A 15,117-nucleotide genomic window follows, 5' to 3' on the forward strand; every position below is an offset into this window, starting at 1 on the left:
TAAATGAAGAAAGGGAAAAATTGGTTATCACTTTAAACTTTCTGTAGCACTAACTAGCCTGGGTATTACTTGCAGAGTAGAACAGAAACTATGTTAGTAGTATTTTAATTTTAGGTTTTTTGCACAAGATTCCATCCTAAGCAGGCTGACACTAGACCAGTAAGATGTTGCTTGTTGTACTTAAGCTTGTCACAAATCTGACATCTGATTATTTTCATATAAGAAGGACCATCCAAGCACTGAGTTTCTCTGTTGGTTCAGTAGCTCTGCCTGATTTCACACAGAGTGCCAAGTTGCTGTTTAGATCAGTGTCATCTTTGCCTTGCCTTGGGACAAATTAGGTGTTTAAAGTTGCTGTTGGGGATTGTGGGTTTGATGGGTTTGGTTGTGGGGCATTTTGGTTTTTTGGGGTATTTTTTGGGTTGGGTGGAGGGCAGTTTGAGATATGAAGAGATCTGAGATCTGCTGCAAGTTCTATGACTTCTAGGGCATAAAAAACCCCAAAACAATGGAGTGTAGTTTGGGAAGAGGAACCATTTCCACTTGAGGTAGATGAGGGAAGGAGAAAGATGCCAATTAATCTCATCCGAACTTCTTCATAAATAAAAAGAAAACAAATGTAGTGAGATCTGAAGATTGTCTTACAGTTTGAACCCTTTTGAACCCCCTAATTGAAATTTAACCTGATTTAAATATATAATGTAAATAAATATACATTTTTATAATATATAAATAATGTAAAGAGTTGCTTGGCCATCCTACAGTATCCTCAGTTGAAAATGCAGTATTTGCTCTGGGATATACACTATTCATACAATGTTTTTCAATCTTGGCATCTATTGCAGTGTTTATAATAAATTTATCTGGTATATTGCTTTTTCTGATCATTCTTCTTTTCTGGCTGCCCTGAAGACATTATAATACGGACATTAGGAGTGGCTGATAATTCTTTACTGGATAAGTTTGTGCAAACTTATCAGTTTTATGTAAAAAAAAGGAAAAAAGTTTGCTTGTCTGTATATTGCTTGAGTGTAATCATAAAGGCAAAGGACTTTGAATCTGATGTTCTCAAAAAATGGAAAGATCTGTCAGTCTTAGAAAACATGTGGTATTACTTATGCAAGCCCAGTTCTTGTCTTTAACATATTTTTCCCTCCATAATTCCTTGTTTTGTAGGCATGCTGTCTCACTGAAGAGCCTTAAACCTCTTCCACAGACCTCTCCTATGGAGGGCTGGAACACTGTGCCAGGGAAGAAGATAAAGAAGTTTTTCCCAACATGGGGGCAGAACGCTCAGCCTGGTAGGACTGTACCTGTCGTTGTGTGGCAGGATCTTCTTTCTCTGATGTTTTGTCCCAAAGAGCTTAAAAAAAATGATTGAAAAAAGTCTTGCCTGTTTTGATGTCATTATCCCAGATGCAGAGTGCAGAGGGCCAAAGAATCAGAGCAAGTCAATAAAACCCCAGTCAGCACTACCTCCTCGACTTCAGCATACTGTCGGAACCAGGCAGCATCAGTTCTTGTGTTCTGGACCCCAACCTCATCAGACCTCAACTGAGCCAAAAGCTCCAGGCAGGAATCCTTCCCAGTCTATAAGGTAAAAACTGCAGATAAAATCTTCCTTAGCTTGAACTCTCACTGAGCTCCTAGAAGCCAAGGTGTCTACTTCAGGTGGTTCCAGCATGCTCCTTTGAAATATGTTGCCATTGAATTCTTAAGAACTATCCCAAGTCCTTAAGAATACACACAAGCATACAAAAAGTAACTTTTTTTTTCCTTGCATGGCAGCATCCCCCCTGGAAGCACTGTCTACAGAACTGCATTTTTTTTTCTTGGAAAGTGGATATTTTTGTTTTTTCTTTTTGGTTGGGGCTGAAATAATGTTGCATGTGGTGCTTCACGGGCACAGCAAAGGTCTTCCTTCAGCTGGTACTGAACCTGTCATAGGGGACTGCTTCATGTTATGACTGATCACTTGAAGGAGTATGAGAACAGCATTTTGCCTGCATTTGTTGAGACTGATTTTTCAATTTACTGGGCTGCTGTAGCAGAGTTTCTGATTGCCATTTTTCTACCCAAAAGGTTCTTCTATACTTGTCTACAAACGGAAATACTTCATGGTCTATTCTGTCATTCTTCTGTATTAACTCCTTGTGGAAAAAATGGAGCCGGGGTCTTTGGAGTCTGCCACATGCAGCATTTTAAGGGCATTTTTCTTTCACCTGTAACCTAAATATATGAGTATCCTAAAAGGTTTAATAAAGTAATTCAGAAAGCTGAAACAGTGGTGTTAATTTTGTGTAGTAATGCTTCAGAAACTGAAAATTCATAATGCATTTTACTTTTTGTTGTATTTACAGCAGCCTCTTTCCCCAGCTTTTTCTTGCATATTCATAGGTAGCAGATGGCACAGAAATGGGTTAGATGGCTTGATGTAGGCATTTGGTTTTTAACTATGATCTAATAATTACCATTTGTTATAAAGCCTTTCGAAATTGTATTAAACTGAATTGTGGACAAAATAATTTCTTTCCCTTCCTTAAATTTTATGCATATGGACAGAAAGGGATCTGCTGTATGTGGAATCACATAAGAAGTGCTTAGATAATTACCTTCTTTCTTCCTTTTAAACCCTGAGCTTGTATTGTGTTTGATACTGGGGAATTTTTTTTCCAAGTGATGCCGCTTCATTTTTTTTCCTGTACAGGAAGGCAGAGCGGGAGAGAGGTGAGGATGTGAACCATGGCAGCAGAGATTGTAACTACTTTGGCCTGTCTCCAGAGGAGCGCAGGGAGAAGCAGGCTATAGAGGAATCTCGTTCCCTTTTTGAGATCCAGCAGCGGGATGAACAAGCTTTTCCTGCTCTTTGCAATGTATGCTTCTTTTCATTGTAATTAACAGTGCGTTTTCCGTACCTGTCCATGAACCTTTTAATTAGCAATTGGTTTGCTGTGCTTGAATTACCATGCAATTCCAAAATTAAGGTTATTTTCTTTGCACTCGCTTTCTGCTTAGGAATATAGGTATCTACAATGCTTTGTGTATTAAAGATAAGAAATATATGTAGTAGTTTACCCTGGGAATAATTAACATCCCACACACACAGTTCTTTTTTAAGCATGTAAATGTGGGAGACATGTGAGCTGCTGCAGCTGTAAGTTTCTTTCTTGGTGCTTCTGTGTTTGGGAGGCTTTGCACTCCCTTGTAGTTACTTGGATGTTGTCTTTTTCTTGTATGGTGGGTTCAAAGTTCAAGGTGAGGACAGAACTTGCTCTGAAGTTTAATTTAGCTGAGAAATAGCTGAGTAAGATGGCACCAAGCACCACAGTATCAGTGACTAGGGGATTGTTTCCTATTTGTTTTGCATAAAACCTGGTTTAATTTATAAGTGACTTTTTTTTTTTTTCTAGCCTGTGACCTTAATGGTGCGAGAACTTACCCAGTGTCTTGAGTAATGCAAATGCTTTGTCAGACCTGCTCTTTTTCTGTCCTGAGCAGGACTTGTCTGAGTCTGAGGGAAGGATGTAGCCTATAGATTTTTGAGAGATAATTGTATTGATACAACTTTTAATGAAAGCAGATTGGAGTCTCAGTACATCCAGGGAAGTGGGCTGGTCCTGTGGGTGAAGAGCTGCTCTCCACACAGATGTGCTCTAAAAGATATGTGGGGCTTTTTGGATTTAAATCCTAGGACAAAAATAAGTCTGGGAAGAATGAGTAGGTGAAAGACTGAAACTAAGGGACAGAGGTTGCTCTACTCCCTCTGAGCTGTAACAGTTTGCTGTATTTGCTCACGTGCAGGAGGAGGAAGTGATTTTTAAGTGAATTATTGTCTGAGTGAAACAGTTTTTTGTCATATAAGGTAATGACATGAATGCTTTTAAAGGACACTTTGCAGAATTTAGCAGTGAATAAAAGAGTGGATGAATCTGAATGATACTGATCAAGACTCCTCCCCCCTCCCCTCTCTGCCTGTCACAGACATAAATATTATGTCTCATGAAGACATAATAGTATCAGATGGTGGCAAAGTGTCATTGGACTGATTTACATAAATCCATATTTCTGCTTTTGTAAACCTCTTTAGAATCAGTCTGTCTGTCAGGCTGCTACACAGACTATGGATAATTTAAACCAGAAAAAGTTCTCAAATAATGAAAGAAGAAACAGCAAGTGGACAGCAGAGGTGGAAGAGCAGAAGGAAAAAGGTAAAAACAAATGGTTTTAGATTAAGGCACTTTTTTTTTTTTTTTGCTTGGTTTTGTTACCAGCATCAGAGCTTATTCAAGATAAGCTTTAGGCAATGAGGGGAAAATTATCTAAATAACAGTGCCAAACTAAGCTAGGTTCAAGGTAGCAAAGGTGTGCTTTGTGAAGAAAGGACGTGTTTTCCTGCTTTGTGAATGTGGCTGAGAGAGCGGGCCCCTTACTGGGATTTTTGCAGTAAATAGGAAGAGGAATAAGAGAAACTAAAAGACTTATCAGAGCTACCATTGGGAGGACCATTAGGAGTGCTTACTGGAATCATTTAAGAGAAAAGCAGGTAAAAGTATCCAATGTGGTATGGTTAAGAATTAGCATCCAGTGGCACAGCAAGGGAGAAGCTGGTGTACAGGAGAGTTGGAAAAAAAACCCTGTTTACAGGAGAGAGATCTGTGACATGCTCAAAATTTTGTTTGGGTTTTTTCCCCTCCCGCAATCAGTTAAAACACTTTTTAGCTTTTCTCTTCATGGACTCAAAGCTTTTCTTCTTCTGTGAGGAAGTAGAACGTGGCAGTAAGATAAAAGCTGTAGCTGTCAGGAGGCAGTTAGTAAATCTTTGCTGTTTGTAGCTGATAGAGTTTGGGGGCATTTTTAAATTTTATTTAGGTTTTAATTTTTTGTTCTGCCAGCTTTGCCATGAATAAAAACCAAATTTGATCTTGACTTCTTCCACTTTTTTTTTCCCTCTGACTAAATAAAATTCAGACTCCTTAGCCTGCTCATAGAAATTGCTCCTTCCCTCCATTTTTTAAAATTTTGTTGTTTCCTTATCTCTGGCAATAGCATGTGCTCCTTAGTCTCTCTTACAACATGTCATGCTTTATTGAATGGTCTCACAAGGACCAGTCTTGCTTATTTTTTATTCTCCAAGTGTCTGAAAACTTGTTTCCTTTGAAAAGTTGTTTCATCAGCAATACCAAAAAGAACGTTCACGGTAGAGAAAGCTCTTTACTACACTGTCATGATGGATTTGGCTGAAGTGCATGGCATGTCCAGCTTTCTCTGTTTTTGTGACACTCAGGATTGATTGCCCCTTGTGAAACTTGGTTAACAATCATACGGGAACAAACTGTACTTCCTTCTGAGTATTTAGAGATTCCTGTTGGTGCTTGAGGAACTGGCAGTAATTCTCATAATCATTAATGTTTCAGTTTACAGTGTTGTCTAGTTGTGATGGTGCAAGTACTAAGCTTTTAAAAAATATGTATCTATTTAGTGGTTACTATAAAACTTAGGGGCATGAGTTTGATTGACAAGCAGTGGTAACGAGATTTAAACATAAACCAGAATGTGAAGAACTTGTACAAATCTTATGTGAAGATTATGTTGCAATTATTTTTTAACACCGTTTCCCCCCCCAAGGCGTTTGCTGGTGCTTGAGAAATTAAACTTTCTGCAGCAGTCTGAAAACTTTTTAGATCTTTTGAACCACTGGAACCTTCTAAACTGCTCTTTTACTCAGTCAAAAGTAGACAAGAGTTTGAGCTTCTGTTATCTTAATAGTTGAATATGAAAATGCAGATCAGAACACTTTCACTTTAAGCAAAGTACAAACTTCAGTTTCATTAGGAGCAATTTAGGATGAATATGTTTAAAGGGACAGCTATGTTTCATTCCTGCTTCCCTCAAGCATCACTGAAATGGTTAACAAATATCAGTAAAGAACTGTAAAGAGCTTGGAAAACCCAGGTTGAAATAGCTGCTCTGTCACTGTCCTAACAACTGTTTGTTTTAGGATGCTTTGATCTTTGATAAAAATAGAATTTAAAGTTTTCTGAAGTAATATGTGCTCAGGTGCAGGTTTGGTTTTGAAAGTTTAATTTTGGAAAGACAAACTTTAACTGGCTTAAGTTGTGATAGCCGTAAGTGGTGTAATGGTTCATTTACTAGGTTATGTCTTGGTGTTGCAGAGTCAAATTCCAGGCAGATCCACTTAAGTCAGAAGCTTGAGCCAAATTCATCTGAGGTAATCTTAAAGAAAAGACCAAATTTTTTTTTAATGTTATTGCTTCTCTGATACATGATTAGCAGAGCAATAGCTGCCTTTAGAGCTGTGATTGCTGCTGCTCCTTTACAGCTTTTAAAGAAATACTCCTAAGTTTGGAGGCTTGTATTTCTGTCAGCTTTCCTCAGCCCCTTTAACCCTTAATTATCGTCTTTCTCTGCAATCTGAGTTCTCAAATTTGGGCTATCGAGAGAACTTAAGAATCTGGATTTGTAATTGCTTAGTACAGTCTGTACTTTCAGTATAATGGGACCATAGAAGATTTGATGTTTGCTAATAGCTACTGTGCTAACAGACCATGAGCTCTGAAGTTCAGTGAAGATTTGTGGCCCCTTGTTGGCTTTTAACCTTTCAATGAGCAAAATGTTACACTAGTATAATAGTGATCTGGTGCTTAGCCCACTTTGTATGGAGTGTGGTTTACTGTTTTTGCATAACTCTTTGTAAAGTTAATCTTACTATTAGACTAGCTGTGTCTGTTGTTTTTAACTTTGCTTTAGAAGAATAGTCAAGATGAGAGCTATCCAAAAGCTTCGTCTCCTTTGGAACAAGTTAAAACAGATTCTTCGATGCTTGCCGAGCAAGTAAGAAATGTTTGTTTGATTTCAAAGTTTTCCAGTCAGGAGACTTCAGACAAAGGGGAGCTTCATCACAGCCACGTATGTACTGCAGTACTGGCTTTTAATTACCTAGTCATTTCTATGGTGATAATGCTAAAATTTCGTATTTACAGTTAGGAATCTCTTATGTCCAACATAAAGAATGTAGAAGGACAACCCTTGCTAGAAAAGTAAAAGTATAACTATTCTCTTCTGAGAGAGGGGTTATTTCATATCTTTCTACCAAGTAAACTGTGCTTTTTGCTTTAAATTCTTTGCTTTTGCCTTTTCAGGTTTTTCCAAGGTAATGGTTTGTGAGGGTGGCTTTTCTTTTGGTTGGGAGATATTTTAATGTGATGCTTGTGGGGGTGGTTATAGCACAGATGGCTGTCTGTGGTACAGGCATGTTCTGAGCTCAAGATCTCAGGTCTCTTTTGATATATTACAAGGTAATACTTTACTGTGGTGATAGTAATAGTCTGGATAATACTGAGTCATCAATTTTGGTAGAAGTCGGACACACTGGGGATCACCAACAATGATGTGATTTTAGAATAATTTAATGTGATTTCTTTGTTTTTATAGAACCTGGCGGAATGCTTACCGAGCGTAACTCCAACACCCTCCCCAGTCTTCTCTGAGGTGCATTTACCTCCAGCAGTGCCTTCTGTACCAACCATCGTGCCAGCTTGGCCAAGTGAGCCAACAACCTATGGACCAGCAGGTTTGAAGAAATAACATAAATCAGAAACTGCTAACCCTGAAATATACTGTAACTGTCTTACTAAATTGAAGATATCTCCAGGAGACACTGTCTCATATAAATTCACATTCCAAAGGCAGTCAGTCATAGGAATATAGCTTCTCAATGCTGAAAGCTACTGAGAGTTCTATTAAGTCTTTGACAGCCTTCATGTACAGTTTGCTTCACTCCCAGCCTGAAGGTGGAAGAGGGATGTGTAGTCAATTCTCTAATTTTCCTCTTAAGTGGGATCTGCTGAAGGTAGAGCACATTGTCAGCATGTTGAAACTTGATACATGCTTTTGTGCTCTGTGTCCTATGTAATAAGACTAAGGACTCAGCTTGGGACTTGTATGTCTGGAACTAATGAGATCCAGTTGGACCTGAGCTACAAAGCCAGTATAATGTTTTTTTTTTTGTGTGCTGTGTGTATCTTTTGGTATGTGGAATTAGCTTAGATTCAGTATTGCCCATTAGATCAGGTGCTGTATTTTCTCTCACACTGCTGTGTTTCTGTACAAGGACTACCTTTCAGATCAGCATACTTTGTTCACGTGATACAGTAATAATCCTGTCATACATGACTGTGTCTGTGACACAAGATGCACAGCCCAGTTAAGCTGAGCTCAGATTCAGAGCTGACTGTCAATGACTAGGCAGAATGAGAACTTCAGGAATTCACATAAAAGTTGCAGTTCTGCCTTTTTCCCCTTCCTATTCCCTTCTGGCATTTGTAATTGTAAAAATAAATATGGAAACAGTTTAGCTTTTTCTGGAAAGCTTGGCTTAGCTATTTCATTCTTTCTGAGAACTATCCTCTGCATTTTGAAGCTTGCTTTTGTGCTATCATTTTGGCTTGTGATTATGTATGTATTGATGTATGTATATATTTTTTATATATAAGTGTACCTGTATGTATGTATGTCGGTTTTTCCCCCTCTAGGTATTCCATCCCAAATACCTGCTTCTTCATTGATGCCAGGACCAGCAGCGGGACCTGAATCTGTTGTATCACAGGCTCAGGTAACATCTGCTTCAGTTGCTGGAGTTCCTGTGTGGCTACAAGCAGTTAACCAGCCTTTAATGCCTTTGCCTCAGACTCTGAATCCTTACCAGGATCCGCTATATCCCGGATTCCCTTTAAGTGAAAAGGGAGAAAGAGCCGTTGCACCCTCTTACTCCCTGTGCAATACCGGGGAAGACTTACCTAAAGGTGAGAAGGTCTGGGGTTTATACCATTTTTCCTAATAGTTTTTCTTTTCTTAAAATGTTGATAGAGTCAGCTTTTTTTTCTTTGGTCCTGTTGTCAGTCCGTGTCAGAAGATCTAATAGTAGTGATTCTGTGGTTTGAGATGTGGGAGGGGATACTGAACAGAGCTGTAGATCTTTAGTTCGCACTGCTGGCATCCTGCCTGTTTGAAGTGGTCACACCTGGGAATCTGAGACGGTCTTTGTGGTTCTCAGCTTGACCCACTGTAACTTGAGGTTTTCTGAGTGTAAAGAATTATCTTTGGAGAACTGCTTCCTGATGCAGTAACGTGTTTGCTCGTGTAATTTAAAAGCTTGGAAGCTGTTGAGCGTTTCCTTACTGGTGTGGGAAAACACAGGTTTTGACATACTACAAATGCCCGTAAAGAACATCTCATGTCTGACTGCACGGTGATTTGTTTACTGAAATGTTTCTTTATAAAATACAAGTTCAGGTGCACAGACTGTTAAAACTGAAATTTAAATTGCTGTTGTGTTCTAAATATCTTCACTGTGACAAAAAACCCCCAATGAATCAATGGCAGACATGCAAGCAGCAACTTAATACCAATGTTTGCTACTGAAATGGAACTGATTTTTGTATCAGATAAAATATTTCAGTTCTTAATAAATCTTTTTCTGTTTTTTTTTTTCCTTATCTAGATAAGAATATTCTTAGATTTTTCTTCAATCTTGGCGTGAAGGTAACTCTTCAAACTTCCTTACATGTTTGTGTTTGTTATACCATAAAAATTGTTTGTAATTGCTTGGTAGGACTTAGAGTGCAGAACTTTGGTTGCTGCAGGCTCTACGTTTCAAGTCCATCTTTAAATTTGAAATACTTTTATTTTCTCCGCTGTTAACTGGGATTCCAGCAGTGGTCCACAGTGCAGTTCAAGTCAATAGAAATCAATTTTATCTCAACAATAGTGAGAGCTATTGGCTTGCAACTGTGGCAGTACAGTCAGCAGATTGTGCTTTACAAAATCACAGATAAATTGAATGTAAAGATTCACTCTTTTGGATGCAGGGTATAGGGAATGAGAAAATGCCCTTAAACTTCAACCACAGCTGTGTACTGGCAAAGCCACTGCAGTACAGATCCCAAGATCTTTCCCTGGGGACACTTCCTTAAGTAACCTGCATATGTGTCCTTTCTGCTCAGGTTGATGACAACAGTATTTTACTTTTAACCCTTTCGGTAATTATAACAGCAGTTGATGTATAAATGTGATGCAAATCTGTGTGTGTGGTTGGGGAAGAGGCTCATCCAAAAAATCAGCATTTTCCATTACTCGGCAAGGACTAGTTGTTTAGTTTCTCCCTTTTGCACATCAAAATGTTCCTTTTTTGCCTTCTTACTGCTTCTGTTAGGCAAACGATTTTGAGCAAGGTGCTGAGAGCTCTTGGGCTTATTCCACATGAATAAGCCATCCATAGCAATGATTCCTTGGTGTCTGGGCATGGAAAGAGGAAAGGTTCAGCAGAGTTTACAATGTAAATTTGGTAACTGTGCCTAATACAAGTCTCTTTGCTTAGTGGGAAATCTGTAAGTCATTAATCAGCAAGTGTCACTGCAAGGTATTTAAACAGCATGTGTTTCATAAGCTGACATATGTTTGGGACTCTCCTTACTGGTACTTTGGATTATCTGGGATCTAGTCTGTCGTTGTGGTGCTCCAGCACCATCTGCTGGCCCCAGGACCACGATCTCGTGGCTGTGCTCCTCTGCTGGTGTCACAGGGTATAACAGACCCAGGAACTACTTTCTGCATTTCTCTGTCTGCTGCTGTGGTCCTGGTTCCTGCCTTGTTGTTACCCACACCCTTCCAGCTGCATATTCAGAAGGAATAGACTATTCCCATGGAGGGGAGGTCTGGGTAGGCTTTTTAGGATAGTTTGCTCTGGGCATTGTTTCTACAGATTCCGATTCAGTAACGTGGAAGTAGAGAAAAGGGAAGTGTTGTGAACATGGCTCATGTGTACTGCCAGCACAGGAGAGATTGCTGCTGAAAGGGCTTTGTGTCCACTGGTGACTCACACTACTAGCTGGAAAAGTGCACTGGATATTCTAATGAAACCTATACCCCAGCTTTATGGGAGGGCTTCTAAGAAAGCTGATCTGTGGGTTATGTGAATATATATGGATTTCAATCTGCAAATAGTCCACAGGGAAATAATCTAATTTTGAGTCTCAGTGTAGTCTTTTTTAAGTGAAAAGATGTGTATGCTATGGCTTCTGGTTGTTTTGATTATTATGCCTTAGAGTTTTCAAAGCAGGCTGGTAGAATGAATTGCCAATTTATAGGTGAGGTTCTGGAAAATGAATTTGAAATGTTTGTTTTCAAACACATAGCTAAAGCTTGACTTAATAGCACTGTGTGTTTAATTATATAAAAATTATTATTAAGTTTTCTTACTGGTCATAACTGTTGTCCATTTCAACTGCATTTGGAAGGAATTAAAAAATAAGAACACCATCCTAGAGTCCTAGGATTTAGAACTAAGGACACTGTAAATAAAACTATCTTTTATTTCCTATAATTGTTTCAAAATAGTAAATGACTGGTGTGCTTTTATGTCTGTCTGAAAATTTGAAAGACCAAATAATTGATTTAATTTTTTTTTCCCTGCTGTCTTGCAGGCATACAGTTGTCCCATGTGGGCACCCCATTCTTACTTGTACCCCCTACACCAGGCCTATTTAGCTGCTTGTAGAATGTACCCGAACGTGTCCCTCCCTGTGTATCCGCACAGCCCCTGGTTCCAGGAGGCTCCCCCAGCTCAGAACGAAGGCGAAGCTGTGCGACCCAACAGGCACTTTGGTGTTCAGAGCGAGGCCAGATCCAATGGCCAAATTCCACAGGTTGACAGCAGATCTCCGTTGCTGCCTCTGATTATACCCACAGCTCAGGTGTCAGAAAGCCAAGGGCAGGTCTGTGTAGAAGCGGAGAATTCAGCGCAAGCTCTTCATGCAAACTACGAGGAGTCACTGAGAGGGAAAAATATGTTCCCGCAGCCACCCTTTGGACACAACCACTTTCTAGGAGCTGTTCCAATAGCGCCTCCTTTCTTTCCTCACTTTTGGTATGGGTACCCAGTTCAGGGTTTCATTGAGAATTCAGTAGGGAGACCCAATGTTGTCATGTCACCTGAGGACAAAGAGGCAGCAGCTGGCACCTCTGCCAGCATGTACATGGGCAAAGAAAGTAGCGCTCTGGTGCCTGGGGCGAACTGTGTGGAGCAGCTCCAGAAGAACAACAGCAGTGGCAGCTCCAACACCATCCCTTTCCCTGTGGCTGGTGCGGGCAGCCAGTGCGGTGCCCCAAAAGACACTTCAGCCAGGGCACCTCAGCTGGAGCAGACTTGTCCTGTGGCTTCACCCAAGCAGAAACCAGCTGGGCAGCAGCACCACACTCCACAGGCACAGGGCACGGAGAGGCCGCCAGCAGCGCCCAGCTCTCAGTCACTGCTGGCAGAGCCTCCAAGAAACGAACTGAAAACCAGCATTCCCGGCCGCAAGGAGAAGACTGGTAAAGGTAGGGATTCCAAGGGTGTTGGTAATCTGCATATGGAAAGCAGGGCACAGAGAACGAGGGAAGAGAGCTCCGAGGATGAGAGTGAAGTTTCCGACATGCTGAAGAGTGGTAGATCCAAGCAGTTCTATAACCAGACTTACGGAGGAGGCAGAAGGCCTAGACTGGAGAGGGGTTATTCCAGCAGAGGAGGATACCAGTTCCAAAGAAATGAGGAGGCCTGGAAAGGACCACCTGGCAGAAGCAGAGATGACAGCTACCAGTATCAGCGAAACTTCAGAGGGCAGCCATTCAGGAACGACAGGAGAAGGGCAGCACTCGGAGATAATCAGAGGGGGCAGCAAGCATAGAGTGAGTGGATAATTGAGAAATTTGAAATGCAAAATATAATTTAAAGTAGCAGTTTAAAATCTTAATTTCTTTTTAGTCAAGTTCAAGGATATGTTGAACTTTTCGTGAGTGAAGACTAGGAGGACGTGAAGTCTTAACATAGGGTTTTTGGGGGTTTGTTTGGCTTAGCAGTTTTTCCTCAATGTCAAATTAGAAAAAAAACCAATCTAGGTTTAGTGTTTTGGTAATTTTTTTCCCCACAAAGGTTTGCGTTTGTGATAGAAGATGGGTATGTATGTTTACTAGAGTGACAAATTATAGCATTTGACGTGATTTAGATTATAAAATTGACGATAATATTGCACCAAATATAAATGTATATTTTATCATACAATGCCTTAGTTCTGAACTGAGCTAAAGGAATTCTCAGCCTACTGCACTGTTGTCTCTGATGCTTCCAACCCAAAGGCCTTTCATCTCAAAAAGAAAAAATATCTGTCAAACTTGAATGTTTCTCTTGTGTATTACACATATGGCAGCCAGCTAACCCTGTGTCTTAGGTATGTTGTATATAGTTCTTTTCATAATCATAGGGTATATTTTTGAAATTTAAAAAGCATTTATTTGGTGAAATCAAAATCAAGACAAGCAGTCAAGAAATACCTGTGTATGAACTGATAAGAATGGCTGTTTCCACCATGGATTCTTCTTAAAGCTGGTATGACTAGAATGGTGCCTATACCAACTGAATAATTACAAAGACAATAAAAATGTAGATGCTATGCATTTCCAAAATAATTCTGCATCTGTTATAATAGCAGAAGTTTTTTTAATGCCACTTTAACACTAATGCACTGACAAATCCTAGATATTTTGTGAGGAGATGCATAAAGTACGTGTTACGTTTTTTAAGTTTGTACGATTGAGCTACTGTTCAGTATTCCTTTGTTGTTGCACTGTTGATGTTTTGCATGTACAGCTCCTTGCTGGAACTACTTTAAAAAGCAAGGTGGGGAGTCTCTGTGTGCTCTGCTCTTCCCTACAATTCAGAAGAAAGTGGCTTCTGCCTTATATTTTTACACTGTGTCAGAGTTCTGATGCTGTTTCTTCTGACCCCGATTACAATCTCTGCAGTGTTCCTGTTGCCTTTGCCATTTGGATGTTCAGCTGTCCAGACCTGGAGAGTGCAGTGTGCACAGTATTCACTCAGCTCTGTTGCTCTGTAAAATTTACCTGTTGTGTATATTTTTATATCTCTGTATACAGTAGCATAGGTGATGGTACCCCTTCATTCGTGTCTGAGATTGTGCACCCTTGGTGAGGAAACCAGAGTGATAGTTACATGATAAAGAGTTTGTTTTCAGATGCATGCTGTGTATAAACCCCTAATTAAAATAAACGTTTGTCTTTTCACTTTCTTTCTATATTACGTTTACATTCTTAAACCTGTTGCAATGACGTTAAAAGAACAGTGTTGTTCTGATAGAGCCACTTGTAGACAGCAGCAGAACGATGAGTAGCACCTTGCAAGCTGGAATCAAAAAGGGGGCATAAGCTGGGTTTCTAGTTCTTATTTGTGGTGGCAGAGGTCCTGCTTTCACATTTGTTTTTTTTTTTTTTCCCCTCTCTTCCATTCAAAAATATATTCAGGATTTCAAAAGAGGCAATCTTAAGTTTTTCAGGTTGAGAACTAAGCAAGCACTGAGGGATTTAACAGTTGTTACCGTTGTGGTTCTCTGTTTACCTCAGCTACTTTCAGAAACTTAAAAGGGACTGCTTTTTGTGTTTACGGGTAAATTTTAAACTTTAACTCCAGTTGCACTCCAGATTTGTCTAGCAGTCACTGAAATAATCGTAACACTTCCTACAGAAAGTTGTTCAGGAAACAATGGTGAAGAGAGGAATGGCAGTAACTGGTAGGGACTTGCTTTTAGAATTTACTTTTGACAAGTGATAAAGTATTTCAGCTGAGCCTGTGTCCTGCCTCGCTACGCTAAAATAAAAAAGGACTAACCACTCTGTTCTGTAACTTGTGAGGCAAAAATGTAAATAAGGAACAAAGCCACAGTTTCTGTCATAATGTTTTTCACATCCTAATCAATGAAGGCAGACCCAGAGAACTGCTGAATGGAAAACATCCTTTTAAGATGCACAGCTGGAATTTATTTTTACAAGTCTGCAAAATTTAGGTAGGAACCTCTAAATTTCCCTTCTGGCTCCCTGAAGGACCTTAATTTATATGGAAAAAAGTTTCTGACAAGCTATTTTTTATTTACCTTCACTTTTGCCTATAGTAAGGATCAAAGCTTGTACTTTTTCCTAAAGTAATTCCTGCATCTTAGCCTTATAAAAACTTCATCTTTCCATGAAAAGATGGCATGGAAGAATGAGTTG

At 39.7% G+C, this 15,117-nt stretch overlaps 1 protein-coding gene across 6 annotated transcripts in view; it reads left to right on the top strand.

Annotated features, from left to right (window-relative positions):
- Positions 1–14,147, top strand: part of OTUD4 (OTU deubiquitinase 4) — a 31,117-nt gene extending 16,970 nt beyond the window's left edge. For 3 of the 6 annotated variants that reach the window (XM_050327376.1, XM_050327374.1, XM_050327375.1), the window contains 10 exons: positions 1,177–1,301; positions 1,417–1,597; positions 2,708–2,873; positions 4,088–4,208; positions 6,174–6,229; positions 6,769–6,927; positions 7,453–7,591; positions 8,553–8,822; positions 9,521–9,561; positions 11,502–14,147. In XM_050327376.1, coding sequence (XP_050183333.1) covers positions 1,177–1,301; positions 1,417–1,597; positions 2,708–2,873; positions 4,088–4,208; positions 6,174–6,229; positions 6,769–6,927; positions 7,453–7,591; positions 8,553–8,822; positions 9,521–9,561; positions 11,502–12,743 — 2,500 coding nt within the window. In that variant the 3' untranslated portion in view covers positions 12,744–14,147. The remainder of the gene's footprint in view (positions 1–1,176; positions 1,302–1,416; positions 1,598–2,707; positions 2,874–4,087; positions 4,209–6,173; positions 6,230–6,768; positions 6,928–7,452; positions 7,592–8,552; positions 8,823–9,520; positions 9,562–11,501) is intronic. The other 3 variants (XM_050327379.1, XM_050327378.1, XM_050327377.1) reach the window with 3 other exon arrangements.
- Positions 14,148–15,117: the final 970 nt, after the last annotated feature.

Source organism: Myiozetetes cayanensis, unplaced genomic scaffold (genome assembly GCF_022539395.1).
Source record: "Myiozetetes cayanensis isolate MyiCay16 unplaced genomic scaffold, myiCay2020 scf33, whole genome shotgun sequence".
Classification (NCBI taxonomy): Eukaryota; Metazoa; Chordata; class Aves; order Passeriformes; family Tyrannidae; genus Myiozetetes; species Myiozetetes cayanensis.